Source organism: Opisthorchis viverrini, assembly GCF_000715545.1.
Source record: "Opisthorchis viverrini unplaced genomic scaffold opera_v5_57, whole genome shotgun sequence".
Classification (NCBI taxonomy): domain Eukaryota; kingdom Metazoa; phylum Platyhelminthes; class Trematoda; order Opisthorchiida; family Opisthorchiidae; genus Opisthorchis; species Opisthorchis viverrini.
The window spans coordinates 1,935,203-1,953,696 of NW_008751714.1; the positions used below are offsets into that span (position 1 = coordinate 1,935,203).

Here is an 18,494-nt window from a genome sequence, read left to right on the forward strand (position 1 = left end):
ACAGTCGTCGCCGTTACTGACTGGCCGGGGTGTTTAAAGGGGTTTTAAAACGCGGCTTGAAGGAACAAGGTGGTTGACACTTGCGTGCCTTTGGGCCATAAGATTGGTGATACCATCACCAAGAGGGATGTGCACGAGACAACGATCTGGATCGTGAACGCGGTCGATGCCTGTTGATCTCTAACCGTTGTGGGCGATCGGTCAAAGCGTCAAACTTGGCTTGTAGGCGCGATATAGAAGCAAGAAGCGCGTCGGAATCTGTGGTGGGTGCAGGGCGGGAAAAGGAGTTTACGGGGTAACTGGGGTATGTTTCGTGTATATTATCTGCCATTTGGGCTAGCTGCTCTAAGCTGTGGTCATCAACGAAAGCGCTGATGACGTGGGATATGGAGGGTTGGAGTTTGTCAAGCCATAGTTGGGCCATGATTTCCATCGCTCGCTTACGGCCGCAGAGGAGACTGCGCATGTGGCGAAGCATTTGTGATGGCGATCTGTCCCGAAGTTCGACAGTGGTGAATAGATCCCGTAGCATTTTGTTTTCTGATTTCCCTGTCCTACTTATGACGGCCGCTTGAAGGGCGTCATACGGATTTTCGTCAGGAATATCTTCCAACAGATCTTCAACTTCTGTTGCTACATCCCAAGGAAGATGCTGGACAACAGAGGAAAACCGGGTGACTTGGGAAGTGATGCGTCGGGCAGCAAAAACGGCCTCCACCTGGTGAAAGCATACCCTGTGGTTGTGTGGATTGTAGTCTGGTAAAGGTATGCTAATTGCGTTCTCGATTAAATCCGCTGAATCAAAGTGTGCTTCCATAATTACCGGGCAAACTAACAAAATTACGACGACACCAAATTTGTAGTGGTCTGGCAACCCAATGAGTTAGTTCACCAACAGTGTGTGGCAAAGAAATAAAAATGATTACGCCAGGTTGGGTATACAAAAATAAAGAAGTCAGATGGAACAGACTCACTAAAAATTGTTCTCTTTAAAATAGTTCGTCGTTGGCCCAGGTCAGCGAATAAACAATAATGCAATTATGGTGGTCCAGGGGTCTTCTCCTGAACAGTTCCCACATATAATAGATTCCGAGACTCCGGAATGAACGCTGCAAAGGCGGGCGGGCTACCATTAGTATCCCGGATGACTAACCGAAAGCATTTATCTACGGGGCTGCCCGCGAACCCATGAACCACGTCGCGATGACAGCACCGAGACTGCTTTTCCCACTCTGATCGCCTGTCAGTAGTTCAACATATTTGTTTGCCGACCGAGATTGTTACCTGCGCCCAAAGACAGCTTCACTGCACTGAGTTTGTGCCAAAACTTCGAAGTACTGGTCAGTTTATTGTGCTGTCTGCTCGCAAAACCCATGAACGAACTAGTTCCTATATGGTGTAGTGGTTTGGCTACCCAACAAGTTAGTTTACCAGGAGTGTGTGGCAAAGAAATAAAAATAATTGCGCTAGGTTGGGTATACAGAAACAAAGAGACCAGACGGAACAGACTCACTAAAAATTGTTCTCTTTAAAATAGTTCGTCGTTGGCCCAGGTCAGCGAATAAACAATAATCCAATTAGGTTGGTCCAGAGGTCTTCTTCTGAACAGTTCCCACATATAATAGATTCCGAAGAGGTCTGAAATGTTTTGGTACCAGAGTCACTACATGAGACCCGCGAATGACCGCTGCAAGTGCGAGCGAAATCAGAAAAGAGAGTCAAAGCACGTGACCACGCTCGTATTCTGTGAAATTGTACAAGTGCGCGTTTTTGTGGTTTTTCGTATTCAAACAAAAAACGGTTAGGCAATTGATGAAATACGTAGTGTTATAATGGAAGTAAAACAAAGGTAGAAACGCCACACCCCGACGGTTTTCCACGCTCCTTCTAGGACCCAGTTTAAAGCACTGTTAGACATTTATTTATGCGAATCCTCGTGGTGGCAAGCATACTGCCCAGCGCTGAGAACACAAAGAGCAGTGCTACACGCTTTTTTCACTTATGCCTTTCAGGTGAACGACAGCCACTGACCGACAATAACCAAAGAGCCCCGTGAAACTTGAGCAACAGCCTCGATCCTGTGTATCAATCCTTGAATCGGTGAATCCCATAATGAGCTAGCGTTTCGCCTTAAATTCAGACTTCAGTAATCCATACCAAAACTATTTCCCAGGAGAAAAACGGAGGCCTAATAACCGTAAAATGCCTAACTGATCGTAAATGTCGGCCTGACAATCCACACTCCGGTCTGTCCTTGATCAATCACAAGTCAGGGACAACCAATAGGAAGATCGCACCGAATAGGTACAGTGAAGATTCCGCTCGCACAGTAAGCCTACCTCTGACGGCGGATGGTTGCAGAATGGGGGAGTCGAACATCGTCTCGGGATATTTACTCAAATGGACCAATATCCTCAAAGGATATAAAAAGCGATGGTTCCTCTTGCAAAATGATCTTCTATCATATTACAGGTAACGTAGACAGGTTAAAAACTATTCGACTCATCAGGTGCCCCGAGGCAGTTGGGCGGCGCTGTCGTGGAACGTTTAACTTGAAGGATGCCACACTGGTGATCCCTAGCTCTCAGACTTCCTTTGTCTTGGTTGAAGCTACTGGGCGGAAGCACCACCTGAAAGCTTTATCAGAACAGGACAAGGAAATGTGGATCAAAGTGTTAACAGATTTGACAAATGGTCAAAATAATACCGGTACGCACTATGCAGGCATGTTGCTTTTGGGTTACAGACTGGCTAGTTGACTTCTGAGTATTTGATGTGGATGTTTGACAGTATGACCTACCGCCTGTATTTCGCGTGTTTTTCTCTGATAACGTGCTCTACGCTATATTTCCACCGTACTGAGTTTATAGCTGATTACAGAGCTGGTTAAATGCCAACTGACTATGCCGTCGCCTCGACGGTCTGGTTATATCTCCCTCACTGTGGCTGCTGGGACCGACGCGCTCCTGTACGAAGGTCATACCTGATAAACTGGGCTGAGCTGCCTGCGCTTCAACGGACGTTTTGATTATTCATTTACTATCTTTCTACAGTGGAATGGGGCTCGGATATAGTTATTGTTCCCGCTGATTTGAATGCACAAGTGTTTAGACTTAACGCAGTTGAAAACCACTTGGATGGTCGACTTGAATTGGACTCATTATCTTTGACAACGATGATTTTAAACTGTTCCATGAAGTAGTAACTTCCGGAATACCCGAACTCGTTTGGCTTCATGGTACTCTCTAAAAACATGACTGGCACAATCTGCTCATATCAGTCATTGGTGTTTCTCGCGCTGGTCGTAGTTGTGTAGGTCAAATGTTCACAATTTTTCAGTTATAAGAACTTCGCCACACTGCAACTTGACAGCTTCTGCACACATAAATGTTAGTAGCCTTCAATCCTGTCATTCTAGAAATCCTATGAAGATATTAAGAGATGGAGTCCGAAATAACCAAGGCACTACACAATCAAACTTCAGAGCGAGTTTGGGTGCCCTTGCACTCTTATCTTCTTCGGCGATGAGGCCGTCGCGTGTCCTCAATCCAGGTCGATTTCCTCGGTGACATCCTCTGCAGTGTACTGGGCGTCTTATACATGATACTACCGTAGAGCTACTTATCTGTAATTCGCAGATGTCATCTTTTTGACTGCTCTTAACGCTTAGGAAATGCAAGTTGTGGATTTTGTCGGTCATATCGCTTGTTTTTCGCTGTCAAAAATGCAATATCCTATTCCACAGCTTCATTAACCTGCAAGCTACTTATCGACTTGTGGAGGTGCGGACTAGATTTCACAACGAATTTTGGAAGCCCGTCATTTTGTAGCCCACAAACTCGAAATTAAGCACGTCCACCTCTTTTTGTAGAGTGTAGTTTACGATATGGCTACGCGCAGTCCGGCTTTACTGAGTTACAACCTGATCCTTTAGCCGAGTGGTGTATCTGACGTATCCGACGACCCCGTTCGTCTAGTATAGCGCGTCAGCCGGCACTATCAGCCTCAGGTATCTCGAAATCGAGCATCAGCGGCCGGTTTTTCTGACCGCTGTTATTGTTTTGGAGGCAGCACAGCACCAGTTTTGAAAACTGGTTATAAGCCATCAGTGACGACGATGTTGATGATGGTTTAATGCTACCGACCTAGCAGTTACCCAGCCCTCGTGCTTCCTTCGCGTGATATGTCAGCTAGGCACCGAAAGGGTGATATAACTGAACGAACAATATGATTTCCCGAAAAACTCTTATCATCTCTATTCGAAACGACATGAGGAGTTGCCTAGTTTCGGAAACCTACTTTCACGGTTAGCTGACACCAGGGGATTTTACGTGGAACCGTACAACCTTTTGAAGGCTCACTACTCATAGCACTCCGACTACATATAGGGAGATAAAATCCTTGACCGGACTGGGAGGTCAGGTTTCTCAACCAAGTGCAACGTATACCATTCATACAGGTGCATTTCCAGGGCTTAGGATGGTTAATCGCGCTTGGTCAGTGACATTTAGGAGTGAACAATGTGATCTAGAATTCACGTTCAGATTTCCCAAAACATCCACTTTCTATAGTTGGCGTTGATTGCTTTCGCCAGAGCCACCAACCGCCATCGCCACAACACACTATCGTCAATCAACGCAGTTATAGATTTTTGACAAAGTATACGTGTCTGGAACTCGTTGCTGAAAGTATCCATGGCCTAGTTATATGCCGACTCGATTCTTTCAGAATAATATAACGTAATGATGGTCGAGATAGAACAATGGACTATACTACGCTTTGACTCGGACAGCACACCGAGCTGCCTCGCTGCTCAGCAGGGTCTCGTTCACATGTCGTTATATTATCACTCCGGGGAACACAGCCACTATTTTTCATTTCACAAAGATAATATCGCTCAGTTGTCGCGCTCTTTCGGTGCCTAGCTGCCATCCCTCCCGAAGGAAGCACGAGGGCTTGGATACTGCCAGGCTGCCCAAGCCTAGACAGGGGAAGTCGAGACTCAGAAGTCGGTTCCGACCCACAGACCTTCCGGTCAGTAAATTCGCGCCATTTCGCGCCATTCATTTTTATACTCACAAGTTATCACTAGTTACCACACCAATTGTGTGGTATTGATCTATTTGTCTGTTTTGGAAAAGGAGACTGTTCCGTGCAACTGAAAAGAATCTGTAATGGTGGCTATTTAAAAAAAATTGTCCCTCAGCAGGCACGGCAGTCATAGAGGTCATCTTGACTGCAATCGGAAGAAAACCCCTGGTGTCGCTTGTGGTCGCCTTGTGGTGACCAGTGAAACGTTGACTCGACAAGAGCAAGCGTGCTTACGACTAAATAGAGGTTGCGTTTACAAAATACTCTAAATCCTGGAACTGTACTGTGCGTATAGGCTATTTCGGTGTTCCTGGATTTCCAACGCACATTTGGCTTAGTTGGCCTCTCATTGTTCCCCACCATCCTTGGCCTGCAAGGAAAGTCCCAGAAATTTTCCACTATGTTATTTGAATTCTCAGACTATCAGGCTTGTGAGATTATACGCAGAACTCTCCAACAGCGCTGGTAAACAAAGTGGTCTCCGGCAGGGATACTCAATCCACCTCTATGCTAATTTATGATCGACAAACTAGTGAGGCGAACGCTGGAAAGACCTCAAAGCCCTGATGTTCAACTAGCTGCTGACGAAAACCTCGTCAATCTGGAATATCCAGACAACGTCATTGTTGCGAGAGTCGAGTAGTTCCAGGACGAGATTAGAAAGGAGACAGAATAGGAAGACGTAATGTACGCTTTAATCGTCTAATAACTGTAGTACATGAGCTGAAAATAGAGTGAGAATCACGAGTTAATGGGTTATGCAAATGTATGGGGGGTTATATAGTCATGACATTCTCCCCGCCTTGGAATAAGTGTGTACTTTGCGGAGAAAGAATGTAAAAAAATAAAAGGCTGTAATAGTTACATGGAGTCGTTTACGCCTCTCTGTTGCGTAGATTATATGGGTGAGTGCGCTGTTGTCGGATAAAAATGTCCAAGTGATTTCCTGGATCTGCACTAGAATGGGATGGCGAGGCATCGTTAATAGGCAAGAGTTCAGTTTCTGAGCACGGTGGATTGTTGGTGTTGTGTGAGGCTCCCCTTGTTCGGCGATATGTATTGGTTCCCGTTCTGTGTGGGATGTCATGTCGTTGCCTTTGGGAGCCAAGTGGCGCAAGGATACGGTTTCGTGTTTGCCATCTGGATGAACTATGTGGGCGTACTGTGGATTACAAGAGACGAGTTCCACTTCCTCTACCAGAGGGTCATATTTAGAGACTCGATCATTGCGTTTTAAAAGGATTGGCCCAGGGACAGTAAGCCAGGTAGGTAGGGAGGCACCGTTGGCTGATCGTCGTGTGAACGGCATAAAACGTTCGTGTGGGGTACAGTTGATACTAGTACATAACAGGGATCTGATACAGTGAAGAGCATCAAGGAGGACAGCCTCCCAATGTGTGACAGGCAAGCCGCGCGATTTTAGAGCCAGGCAGATGGTCTTCCAAAGGGTACCATTAAGTCGTTCAACCTGACCATTACATTGTGGATTATATGCAGCGGTGTGACTACTGGCAACGCCTTTATCGAACAAAAATTGTTTGAGTTCAGTTGATATGAATGCAGAACCGCGATCTGAGTGAATATAAGCAGGCATACCAAACAGTGAAAACAGTTGACTCAAACAACGAATTACAGTGGAAGAGGACGTATCGGCGCAGGGATAAGCAAAAGGGAATCGAGAATACTCGTCAACGATTGTTAAGAGGTACTTATTACGAGTGTTTGAGGGAAGTGGGCCTTTAAAGTCGATACTAAGGCGTTCGAACGGTTGTGTGGCTTTGATAAGCTGGCCACGAAAGGTGTCACAAAATTTTGGTTTGAGCTCGGAGCAAGTGGAACAGTTGGACACCACACGTCGGATATCGCTGACTGAAAAAGGAAGATTCTTAGAACGAACAAAATGTGCAAATCTCGTGACCCCGGGATGGCATAATATGTTGTGAAGCTCTTCAAGTTTTTCCGTCCCAGTAATGTTGGCACAAAGGTTACGAGATAGGGTATCAGCAACGCGGTTATCTGTTCCAGGTCTATAGACGACGTCGTAGTTGTACCCTGCCAACTCGATTTTCCACCGTTCAATCTTGTCGTTCTTTATTTTACTTTTCTGTTGGTTCCCATACATAAAGGCTACCGAACGTTGATCCGTAATCAATTTAAAATGTCTCCCGAGGAGATAGTGGCGCCATTTGCGGATCGCTTCAACTATAGCATATGCTTCTTTTTCAACAGCAGAATGATTTTTCTCGCTTGCAGTCAAGGTTCTGGAGAAAAAGGCGACCGGCCGGCTACCCTGGCTCAGGGATGCACCAATAGCGATGTCGGACGCATCAGTTTCAACAACGAGAGGAATATTGTAGTCGACAGTAACTACCATCGCATTTTCTAGTTCGTGTTTAAGGTTCTCAAATGCTGTTCGGGCATTCTCCGGGAGCGGAAATATTTTGTTTTTAACCAATGGATGAATTTTGTCAGAGAACGCCGGTATCCACTGTGAATAGTAGGCAAACAAACCAACGGCTCTTTGCTGCGATTTCCCGTTCTCTGGAAGTGGGAGTTCTCTTATGGGGCGCATGCGTTCTGGGTCAGGTCTTATAATACCTTTGGAGACCTTGTAACCTAAGAGAGTAATCTCTTCAGTTGCGAAGCTGCTTTTCGTATCGTTCAAAGTAATATTGTATGTTTTTGCGACATCGAGAAAATGCCTAAGATTACGGTCATGTTCATCTCTCGTTTTGCCGCATATAGTGACGTTATCGATATAAGCGAATGTGTCTTTTACCTGTTCGGCTTTGATTATATTGTTCAGCGTTCGCTGAAAACACGCGACCCCGTTTGTCACTCCAAAAGGAATGCGCCGAAACTGGTATAGGTTCCCCCCAGCTTCGAACGCTGTGAATGGCTTGTCTGACTCGATTATTGGAACCTGATGATATGCACTCTGGAGATCCAGTGTGCTGTAGACAGTGTAGCGTGCGATGGTTTCAATCATTTGGTCGAGCCTTGGTAAAGGATAAGCGTCAAGCTAGGTGAAGCGATTGATTGTCTGGTTGTAATCTATCACCATGCGTCTCTTGTGATTTGCATTGCGGGTAACGAGCACTTGTGCTCTCCACGGAGAATTTGATGGTTCGATTATGCCATCGGTAAGCATTTGGTCTACTTCCGTTTGTATGAATTGTTCATCTTCCGGTGTATGACGACGAGATTTTGTGGCGATCGGTTTGTAATTTGGAGCAAGATTGGTGAATAAGGATGGAGATTCCAGTTTTGCGGATGTTACGCCACATACAGTTAGGGTACCCCGTTGACCACCGAATGGAATTTCGACTTTATCATGTAACCCCAGAAAGTCGTCCGAGAAGGACGTCTGCACAAAGGTTCGGTAATACACAAAGTCTGAAACGTTCGTATATAGTATCCTTGCACTGAATGGACACAAGGCAATAACCTTTGGTGGAACATGAATGTATCGTCGACGCCATTGTTATCACAGAGTCGTACGGAAATAGCTCCCAGTTATGAGTTTGCAGGATTGATGAAGAAACGAAACTTTTGGAGCTGCCGGTATCAATGAGAGCTCGGACAACAACGCCGTTGACCAAAATATCTGTTGTAGTTTTGGATAGGCAATTGGGAGCAGCAGCACAAAATAGCGAGGAGATTGAGGAGTCCTGAGCTGAACCCGCGTGATATTTCGAGGCTTTGGACCTACAGACACGTTGAAAATGTCCAATTTTTCCACAACTTTTGCACACTGATTCTTTAGCGGGACACTTATAACGAGGGTGCTTGGGGTTGCCACAAAAGTAACATGTTTGTTGTGTAGCGGCCGAAACTGTTGTTTCGGAATTAACAATGGGTAAAGGTGTAGATACCGAACATGTAACGGGTTGTCTGTATACGTATGATTGTGACTGTTTTTGTGCAAGTTCGAGAGCTCGTGCGGCTTCATGGGCTTTGTCATGCCACGTTAGCAGTTTCTTCCGAATGGTATTCGACTGCAATCCGGTTATCAGAGCATCCCGAACTGCTTCGTTTGTATGTTCCACAGCACATACTGCTTTAAATTCACAGTCTTTAGCAAGCGATTTCAGTTTTTGAACGAATTGGTCGACATCCTGACCAGGTTCTTGTTTGTATGTGGCTAAAAGATGGCGTGCATACACGATATTTTTCGGGTGGATGTAAAGTTTTTCCAGCAAGGTTATCGCAGAATCGTAGTCGCTGCATTCTGCGATGAAGTCATACACTGTATGGTCGATGTGACGAATGAGAGTTTCCAATTTATTTAGACCTTCGGGTTTGACTGAGTTAATGTAAGCTTTGAAAGTACGGAACCAATGAGTCCATCGTTTCATGCCATCTGATGAGTGAGGATCGGCATCAAAAACCGTAGGTCGGAGAATGTGATCCATTTCGTTTTTATTAGACGATTAAATTGTTGCGAGAGTCGAGTAGTTCCAGGACGAGATTAGAAAGGATGCAGAATAGGAAGACGTAATGTACGTTTTAATCGTTTAATAACTGTAGTACATGAGCTGAAAATAGAGTGAGAATCACGAGTTAATGGGTTATGCAAATGGGGGGTGGGTTATATAGTCATGACAGTCATTTTCGCCTTTGAAGATTAAAAGGAGGTGCGGGTGTTTATAGATGAACTTGGCATGTTCCACCCACAAAATGTATGGGGGGTTATATAGTCATGACAGTCATTTTCGCCTTTGAAGATTAAAAGGAGGTGCGGGTGTTTATAGATGAACTTGGCATGTGCTTTCCACCCACAAAGTGTAAGGCCATGCTTATGCACATTGCAATTAAATTTCAATTGGGCATGAGTATATATGCTCCAGCTGCTACGGTTCTGATCAACAGAAAGAGGGAGACTGTGGGACAGACAGCCAAGCACGGGAGGCGATGGTATACCCAGTTAATTGGAGAACTGTGTAGCTACGCACTGAAGGCGATGCACAAGGGCCACTGACTGCGCCATTGGGCCAATTCTACCAGTGTCATTAACCGTTGTTGAGTTGAGTCCCAGGGTTTCCATCTAGAGAGGCGGTACTTGTCGACCCGACTAACTGTACTCATTGGTGTTTTCATATTTCGTTGCCACATACACTCTCCACCTCTGGATAGCTTCCAATCAGCACACGGATGAGCGAAAAGAGCTCCGAGAGGTAGACCGTCTTCTACCATGTGGACTATTCGTCATAAGCAGCCTGAACTACGAAGCGTGAGTAATTCATCCATCGCGGGAGAGTTCCTTCTCCTTAGGACTATCTGGAGTACCTCAACATTTCCAATCCGATGTTCCCACTAGGCCTGACCAATGCATCGGAGAGACCGGTGGTCAAACACTGACATCTTTCCTGTGTCCTCTCCGAGTAGAGGCCATGTCTTTGATCTACAAAGCAGTACGGATTGCACTACCACAGTGTAACTTCTCCCCTTGACAGACAAACCCATGCCACATCGGTCCCACAGGTGTCCGAGTTTGGCAAAAGCTGCTCTAGCCATTCATACTCGAGAAGTGGTCTCATCTCCAGCCAATCCACCGGAACTTATGCAGCTACCCAGGTGAACAAATCCATCTACCACGTCGATTGGCTCGTCTACAAGCATCAGGTTGGGATTTCGTCTAACCCAGTCTTGTAACGGCACTTTACACTGCAGGTGTGAAGCACAGATCAAACCGTTCGGTAGAATTATTTAGGTTGTGTAAAATGGTTCGCATTCTTGAAAGATTTGAACCAAGGAGAGCAATATTGTCCGCATACTCAATGACTGCGAGCGAACGCCCCGAGAGCCTTTCGACCCCCGAGGTTTTAGATACAGGCACAGGCGCTTTAAGCAGCATAAGAATAACAAAGTTGAATAGGAGAGTCGAGATAGGGTAGCCTCGCTTGCACCAATTGGTTGTGGTGGACTCAGGCGACAGCTTGCCGTATACTCGTACCCGTTCACAGGAGTTCATATACAGTGCCCTCATGGGAGAAATTTTGATGGGGCACCCTTGATTGCCCGACACATGCGAAGTTTCCGACTATCTAGAGTCAGGATCAGCTTTCAGACCCGGGGAAATGAACGAATGGACGCTGAACGCTTGAAAGACTGGAGCTTTTTAAGAACTTGTCTCAAGGTGAAGCGTGGTCGATGCACCCCAGCGTTGGTGAAACCCACAAACCTGTCTCCCCTGTCAATCGATCAACCTGCGCAACCGGAGATTACCTTGGATGCACGATTACCAGACTGATGCCGCGGTAGTTTTCGGATAACGTTCTTGTGCCTTTTTTGAAAACTTCAAATGACGGTTGCGGAGCTTTATTCAACCGGTATTCTGCTTTCACTTCAGCGTTCATTTAGTGTTCCCACTGTTCATTCATTTCAGTGTTTATTGTTCATTTAGTCGAATCGGATGGCTTGGACAGACACATATCAAAGCTCAGACCGTAGCATCTTTCCCTTCAACCTCCAAGCAATCTTCGTCATCCTCATGATTGTGAGTTTCCAGCGTTTTTCTAGCCAAATGAGCTTTATACGTTTGAGCTTCTGAAGCTTATCCAAGATATTGAATGGAGTTGCACAGCTGTGGCATGTCTACTGCTGATGTAAATCGAAGTGATAACCGGACCCGCACAATGGCATTCCGTATGCCAGAAGGAACAGCTTTCCATTGCTAACCAATGACCACATAGTCCAGTTGAGGTCAGCACAGATGAAGATCAGCACACAGCTGCGGCAGTTGCTCCCCATTATCCATACGCTTTGCATCGACTCGAAATCTACCACCCAATTGTGCTTCTTCCAACTTGGGCATTCGTATCACCCGCCAGCATTACCACATCATCCTTCCGGATAGAACCAGTTGCGATAGATCTCGATTTAACCCGTCCTTCTCATCCCAAGAACTGCAAGCTGTTTGGGGCGTATGTCGATAACAAATAAACATCGTTCACGGCATCGACCTTCGTTGATCTGAGTTGAGCCGGACAACTGCACAGAGTAAAGACGACTATTTAATGGGATCCGCTTCAGTAAAGTGCTTACAGCCTTCGAGCTGGGTGCAACTTTCACACCACCAACTTTCGCCTCACTGCCTTCACACTCCTATCGCAGTGGACAGTATGACGTTACCCCTGTGCATGTGGTCACTGATCACGTCACTTACAATGCAGACAGGCACTCAAAGTTATGAAGCTTTCTAAATGCCTTTGAAGTTGTATAGGTTCCGGATGTTGTATGACAGAGAAAGTTAATTCAAGAATCTATAAGGCTCGTGTCGCGTTTGTTAATTTTAGACCTCCAGGGCGGCATATCCTTGAATCACAAGAGGTATGTGTCGGACTACAGTACGGATTGTTTTTTGTTTGTTTATGAGATTCCTTCCGGGCTTTGACAACCCTTTTCTCTGCACGCTAGCTCGTGCAGGCTTTCGGTGAATCCCGAACGCAACAACGGACAGACTATTGTTCGATAGGAACTCTAGTCGGATAATATGCCAAGTACCGAGTGCCGCACCGATAAGGTCATGTATGGTGCATGCAGGACCATCATTTCCTTCACCCGCCAAATTCGGAGTGGCGTAAGCAGAGATAGGGTCATCCGGACTCCTCAAAAAGGTATAGAAGTTATCACGATAAGTCTGCTTACCGTCATTTCGATCCACCTTCCTGGATGGAATCCGGGTGATTTCTCCTGTACATGTTTGAAGTTGCTCCAAGATGAGGCTCCTAATTGATGTCAGTGGCTTTGTTGTTGTCAGTTTCTATTCATTGTCGAAATGAGCGTCTGGAATGCTTGTGGTAGATTAGCAAAAAAGTCCCCCTCTCCATCCGCGCTTGTTCTTTTCTCCATAATAAAACTTCGGATAAAATTATGGTTGTGGCAGCGAATTCTCAGTATTGAACAGTGATGTACTTTCAATAGTCATGATGTGCGGTATTCCAAATAACCTTTGACCAAAATTGGTTTCGCCATCCCTTCTGGGACTGTTGGAAAATCATCCTTGTTTTTCGGGACTGACGCTCTTCTGCACCCCCTGTCACTTCAATCTGTATCCTTTGTTATCTAGTAGAGTTCCGTATCTTGCATAATATGTTTTTTCATGTTGGTTCTGTAGTCATTTTCTTGCATTCCTACTGTCCCTGTCGCACCAGCCCCACTTTGGCTTTAACCAGCGACTGTTACTGAGCGTGGACGAATATAAGTTTTTATCGAGTTTATGCAACCAGAAGAAGGATGAAAGTGACGCTATGTAACTCCCCTACATAGCCGAGACCGACACTGCATTTCACTTAACCGTTTGCAGTGGGACGAGATGGCTCAGTGAGTAGAGCGCGAATTTACTGACCGGAAAGTCCGTGGTTTAAACCCGACCTCGGCATCCGGACCCCTGCTGTATAGGCTTGGGCAACCTGACAGTAGCCCAGCCGTCGTGCTTCCTTCAGGTGGGGTGGCAGATAGGTACCGAAAGAATGCTACGAGTGAACGACTATTGTTATTTTCGCAGTCGCAATAACACTAGCCGATCACTGGGAGCATGGATATTTAGCTAATAAGTGTGTGAATCTGAGTGAGATGAGATTTGTTTCCCTTGGCAAAGTTTACAGGTATGTATGCGGAATCAAAGACATTCATTTGTGAAACCAACGACAGCTATATCTAGGGCAGGCTTGACTTTCAAGTGAACACTTTGACTACTATGGTTTCACTCACCAGTAGTGTTGCGCTTCAGTTGATGTTCTTACCTGGTAGGCATAGACTGTGATTGTAACTGGGCTCTCCCAATAAGAACATAATGGAAAAGTACACATTTTCAGGAGAGATGATCGGAATCTTTCTGTTTTGTACTTAAAGTCTATCAACGCTTTTATTCTAAGCTGAAAGGAGGTACTTGTAAAGTACTTCTTTATTTGGTTGACACGGCGAGAGAATGACAAAGGTATCGAAGGCTGCAGTCGCGTTCAGTAGTTCAGTTCACATAAAGCCTGAATCCTGGATAGTTTTTTTGGTGTTTAGAACTGATTGGATCCAACAATGTGCGAGTGGGCGATATTCTTCCCACTAGCTTATACACAGCCATATAGACTTTCTAAAGAGCTCCTTAACTATTGGTCGTTGATCAGGCGGCTGTTGATCTGTGTGTTGGGTGGGCACCCAACTGCGCACCTGATGATGTCTCCTCGTATGGTGACGAAACGTTTGCAAGCCAATTGCCAACAGCCACCTGATCAACAACCAATAAACTCACCCGAGCTACCAATATTTCACCACATTACCAGCCCCTTAACTGTTGCCCATTCACATGTCATTCTGCAGATGTTGAGTCTGATAACTACTCAGAAGATTTGGCTGTCAACAACACTCCGGAAAGATGTCAGGTGGTTGCTGGTCGTCGACGGTTCTTTCGCTACAGGAGATCCGGACGACCCAAACTAGGCTCCAAACACTCGAGTTCACCAAACCTGCCGCAGGATAATGGAAAGCTTCACAAAGTTGAAAAGTTTTCCTCAGCGCCCACTCGCCCCCTAGGAACTCAGTTGCTTGTGACCGCGGATCAGTCTGAAGTGCAGCAGGCAACCGGAAAACCAACTTACTCTAGTCGCAGTACATATTTGAAAACTGAAAACCGTTCTCCACCTTGCCCCACAAGTGCTTTTTCTCACTTACTCAGCCGTGTACGTAAACCAAGCTTGACAACTGAGGCATCCGCGTTACACGAACTTGTGGTATCTGTACGATCGTTTCAGGAGCGTTTGAGAGATCATACAAATTCAGTTTGTGCTCACACTACATTCATCGAATCGTTGATGTCCAAACCCGAATCAAACGATATTTTTGGTCGACCTGCTGCTCCTGCGTCCGATTTGTCTGATCAAACTCCTGCTCAGCAAGAATCCGAACAACTGGTGCACTGTTTTAAGACTGCACTGGAAGAACATCGTCAATACGTTGGACAATTTCAGGAAGTATGTTCCCATTTTCTTTGAGTTATTCGATTACCTGAACGTATGCAGGTATACGGAATTTGTTACTAGCCATATGTGAAGTTTAATTGTCCTGCTTTGCAACCAATTAGTAGCGTTACCTCCATATTGATGCTTTTTTAAAAGTGACGGAGTGTTTTGGCGAAATACGCTTATTTGCAAATTACTCCGGTGTTAGCAAGTGACTCATCTGAATATCTCGTCTATGATATTCAGTCGCTGTCGAATTTTCCAATGGTGCCATGGTCGACGATGTTTCGCCCTGATCTCGGAACAGACCATTCAGTCACTAGCAATTAGGTTGTCCAGACGTTCAGACACTCTAGATAAAAAGTGACAGCAACAATCCATTGATATCGATTAGCAGGTTCCTCTTCAGTTTTTTAGTCTCCCATATCCAGGAAGCTTTACAGTCAGCGTGCACGCTAAGTTTGACTTGACGTCCGATAATTCGTCGGGCTGAATTGTGTTCGGGACCGGGACAGTTCCCAGAGACTCGAGCAGTGCCATTTTTTGTCTGTAACCCAGTGCTGGAGCGAATGTGGCGCCGTGTCCCGCATCTCTCTAATGCTTCCTGCATTCATGTTTCGAATTACTTAGCTGTTTTTGGCTTCTGATGACGATCCTGGAAATTACTGCACGAATTCATTACTATCCCCTCCAAATTTGGACATTTGTATCAAAGTTCATTGGAAAACCATCTGTTGGCGTATCGTTGGATTCAGTCATCAAACTTGGCGTCAAGTCCCAACGCTCATTAGCGTAATCGTGCTACGACAGAATTGCGTTCTTAACGCGGCTTGGTGAAACCTGAAAACACTGATTGGAAGATGACACCATTGTTATTGTTTGTAGGGCACAAATATACTGGAAGTTCAGACTGTGATAGATATATTGTGAGCTGGCTATCATTCTTCATGTCCTGATTTGTTTTGGATGGTCACATGTTTCTAGCAAGCGGATTAATTTTATTGTCATAAACCTGCCAACTACCCGGATTGTAATTCTACTGCTCATGCTCGAATACCATACTGAAGATGTAAGGCGCTTTCCTCTCGGTTACTATGTGATTTTTTTAGCACAGGTGGAATCAGGTCGCAAGAAAAGATGAGTCACAAGATTACTCCATTCGAAATGTATTATTTTGGCGGGAGGTGAGGAGGTGGAGTTTTCTCATAGAGTTACATTACTATTTTCACAGTACAAAATTGAAACAGAATTTTTTCCTGTACAGAGTATTGTCTGGGAGTAGGTTTCCGAGATAGAAGAATTACTATAGTAGGTTTCTTAAGAAAGGGATGAAATTATCTACCATTGGTTGGATGACGTCCCTTCGGGAACTGATTCGAGTTCTCAACTCCGTGCTTTTCCACCGCTTATCCTTACTAACGTTGTTCCCTATATTCTGCTGACATCTTTTTCATTCTCTCCCATTCAGACTTGCTCGGAGGCTTTACAGTTTCTTGTTACCAATTTCGAAAGATGGCATCGTCGTATTTTGGCCGAACAGGAACGCTGTCTCGGTCTTGAGCGTACCATAGAACAGCTGGCGAGACAACATCGCGCATTAGAGCTGCAACTCTCTCAGTACTATGCTCCGCTTGATTCAGCATCTTTTGAAACTGTCCGCGCCCCTCAAGGTGGCACCTTACGTCGGGGTAGGTTCTCAATTTTTTTTTTATTTTAATGCTTATTTAAATCACTCCCCTAAGTGCTTCCACCCATTACCAGTTTCACAGCCTTTAGAGGATAGTGAACTACAGGAACCCTTATAGGAGATACTTCTACTCTAGATGGGCTTTCAGAATCCAGTAATTCAGTCTGAGATGACACTCAGATGTATGCTTCGATAGTTTGGGTACGTAGCATGTACGCCGAATTGTCGTTTACCAGGACCAGTGCTACCCAGAATGACGCAGTCAGCCGAAGAGACATGTAACCTTATAGGAGAAGCTTGAAGGGCATTACCAGAAGGTGAAGTGGTCAACGTTCTCTAATGGGATCCCCATATCCCTCTCTGCGCGTGCCTGGCGACACCGCAACTTATCACTGTTATCCGGTGTCGGTACTGTTCGTGCTGTCAGTTTTCATCCAAATTGTCTGGATGACTTTTTGGATGTGTTAGTACTCCAGAGTGCTGGCACCAGTTATCTTCCCTGTTAACTTTCTCCACTCCACTTTAGGGCTTCTATGGTGAACTTCCCCTAGTTGTAGGACATGATCATATTAGCATCAATTCAGTTGTTGGTGCCACCGATCATAAAGCTTTGCAAAGGCAGGATAGATGAGATAGTCAATCTTTCAATCAATTTATCAGCTACAAACCATGTACCATAGACAAATTTGTTTCAGCTGGTTCAGTCCAAGGGAGTGGCGGTTGTCGGCCCGACTGAGTTTACTGGTTAGTGTTTTCATACTTCGTTGCCTGGTCATACACTGTCCACCTCTTGGTTAAAACAAGATGCGACTGTTACCTGCAGTGAAAGCCTTCTCCATTTCCTGGGCTTTCGAAATCCACCAGTATTCTCTGTCATTCTTCAAGTTCCGATTGTCCGGTGTGTGAGGGATCTGCGTGCGCCATCACAGTCGCTAGTTGCTGGTATGGCCTTTCTGGCAGCAACAAGATTTGTTGATCTCGACAATATTCAGTGTTCATTTAGTCGAGTCACATCGCCTGGACAGGCAATTCTGAAAGCCGAGAGCATAGCTTCTTTAACTCGCCCCTATTCAACCTCTAAGCAGTCTTTGTCATCTGCATGACCGTGCATTTCCAGTAGCTTTCTAGCCAGCTCGATACCCTTGAGTTACTGAAGCTTGTCGAAGTTGATGACATGCGTAATGCTGATGGGAAGCGAAGTGTTAACCGGGCCGGCACGATGGCATGATCAGAGTCAAGTCGCGTACCCCACAAGGAACGACAGTCCGTAACTGAGGCTCTGAATCGGCAACCGATAGCCAAATGGTCCAGTTGAATCCACGACTGTTTTGTGTTGAGTGGCTTCTAACTAACCCATTGGGAGCTTTGTGTTGGAATGCCGTAGTGGTTAGGAACGCGTTGATCTGCACACAACTGAAGACGTCGCTCCTCATTATCCTTGCGCTCAGTATCGACGAAAATCTACNTCCTTGCGCTCAGTATCGACTGAAAATCTACCACTTAACTGTGCTTCTTCCGATCTTATTCGTCCAATTTGGGCATTCATATCGCCCGCCAGGATTGTAATATCCGCCCTTCTTGCTGACCGGAGCGGTTGCGGTAGATCGTAGAAAAACTCGTACTTCTCAGTCTCAGAACTGCAGTTTGTTGGATCGCATGCCACTACAAGCAAACACCGTTTGCCTCATCGATCTGCATTCATCCGAAATGAGCCGGACAATCGCACAGCGCAAAGACGACTGTTTACTTGGATGCAGTCT

At 45.6% G+C, this 18,494-nt stretch overlaps 1 protein-coding gene across 1 annotated transcript in view; it reads left to right on the top strand.

Moving 5' to 3' along the window:
- Positions 1–2,285: 2,285 nt before the first annotated feature.
- T265_03869 (hypothetical protein) overlaps positions 2,286–18,494 on the top strand; it is a gene marked incomplete at both ends in the record, with an annotated part of 61,924 nt that continues 45,715 nt past the window's right edge. Inside the window, 3 exons of the mRNA XM_009168450.1 lie at positions 2,286–2,709; positions 14,410–15,059; positions 16,516–16,735. Coding sequence (XP_009166714.1) covers positions 2,352–2,709; positions 14,410–15,059; positions 16,516–16,735 — 1,228 coding nt within the window. The remainder of the gene's footprint in view (positions 2,710–14,409; positions 15,060–16,515; positions 16,736–18,494) is intronic.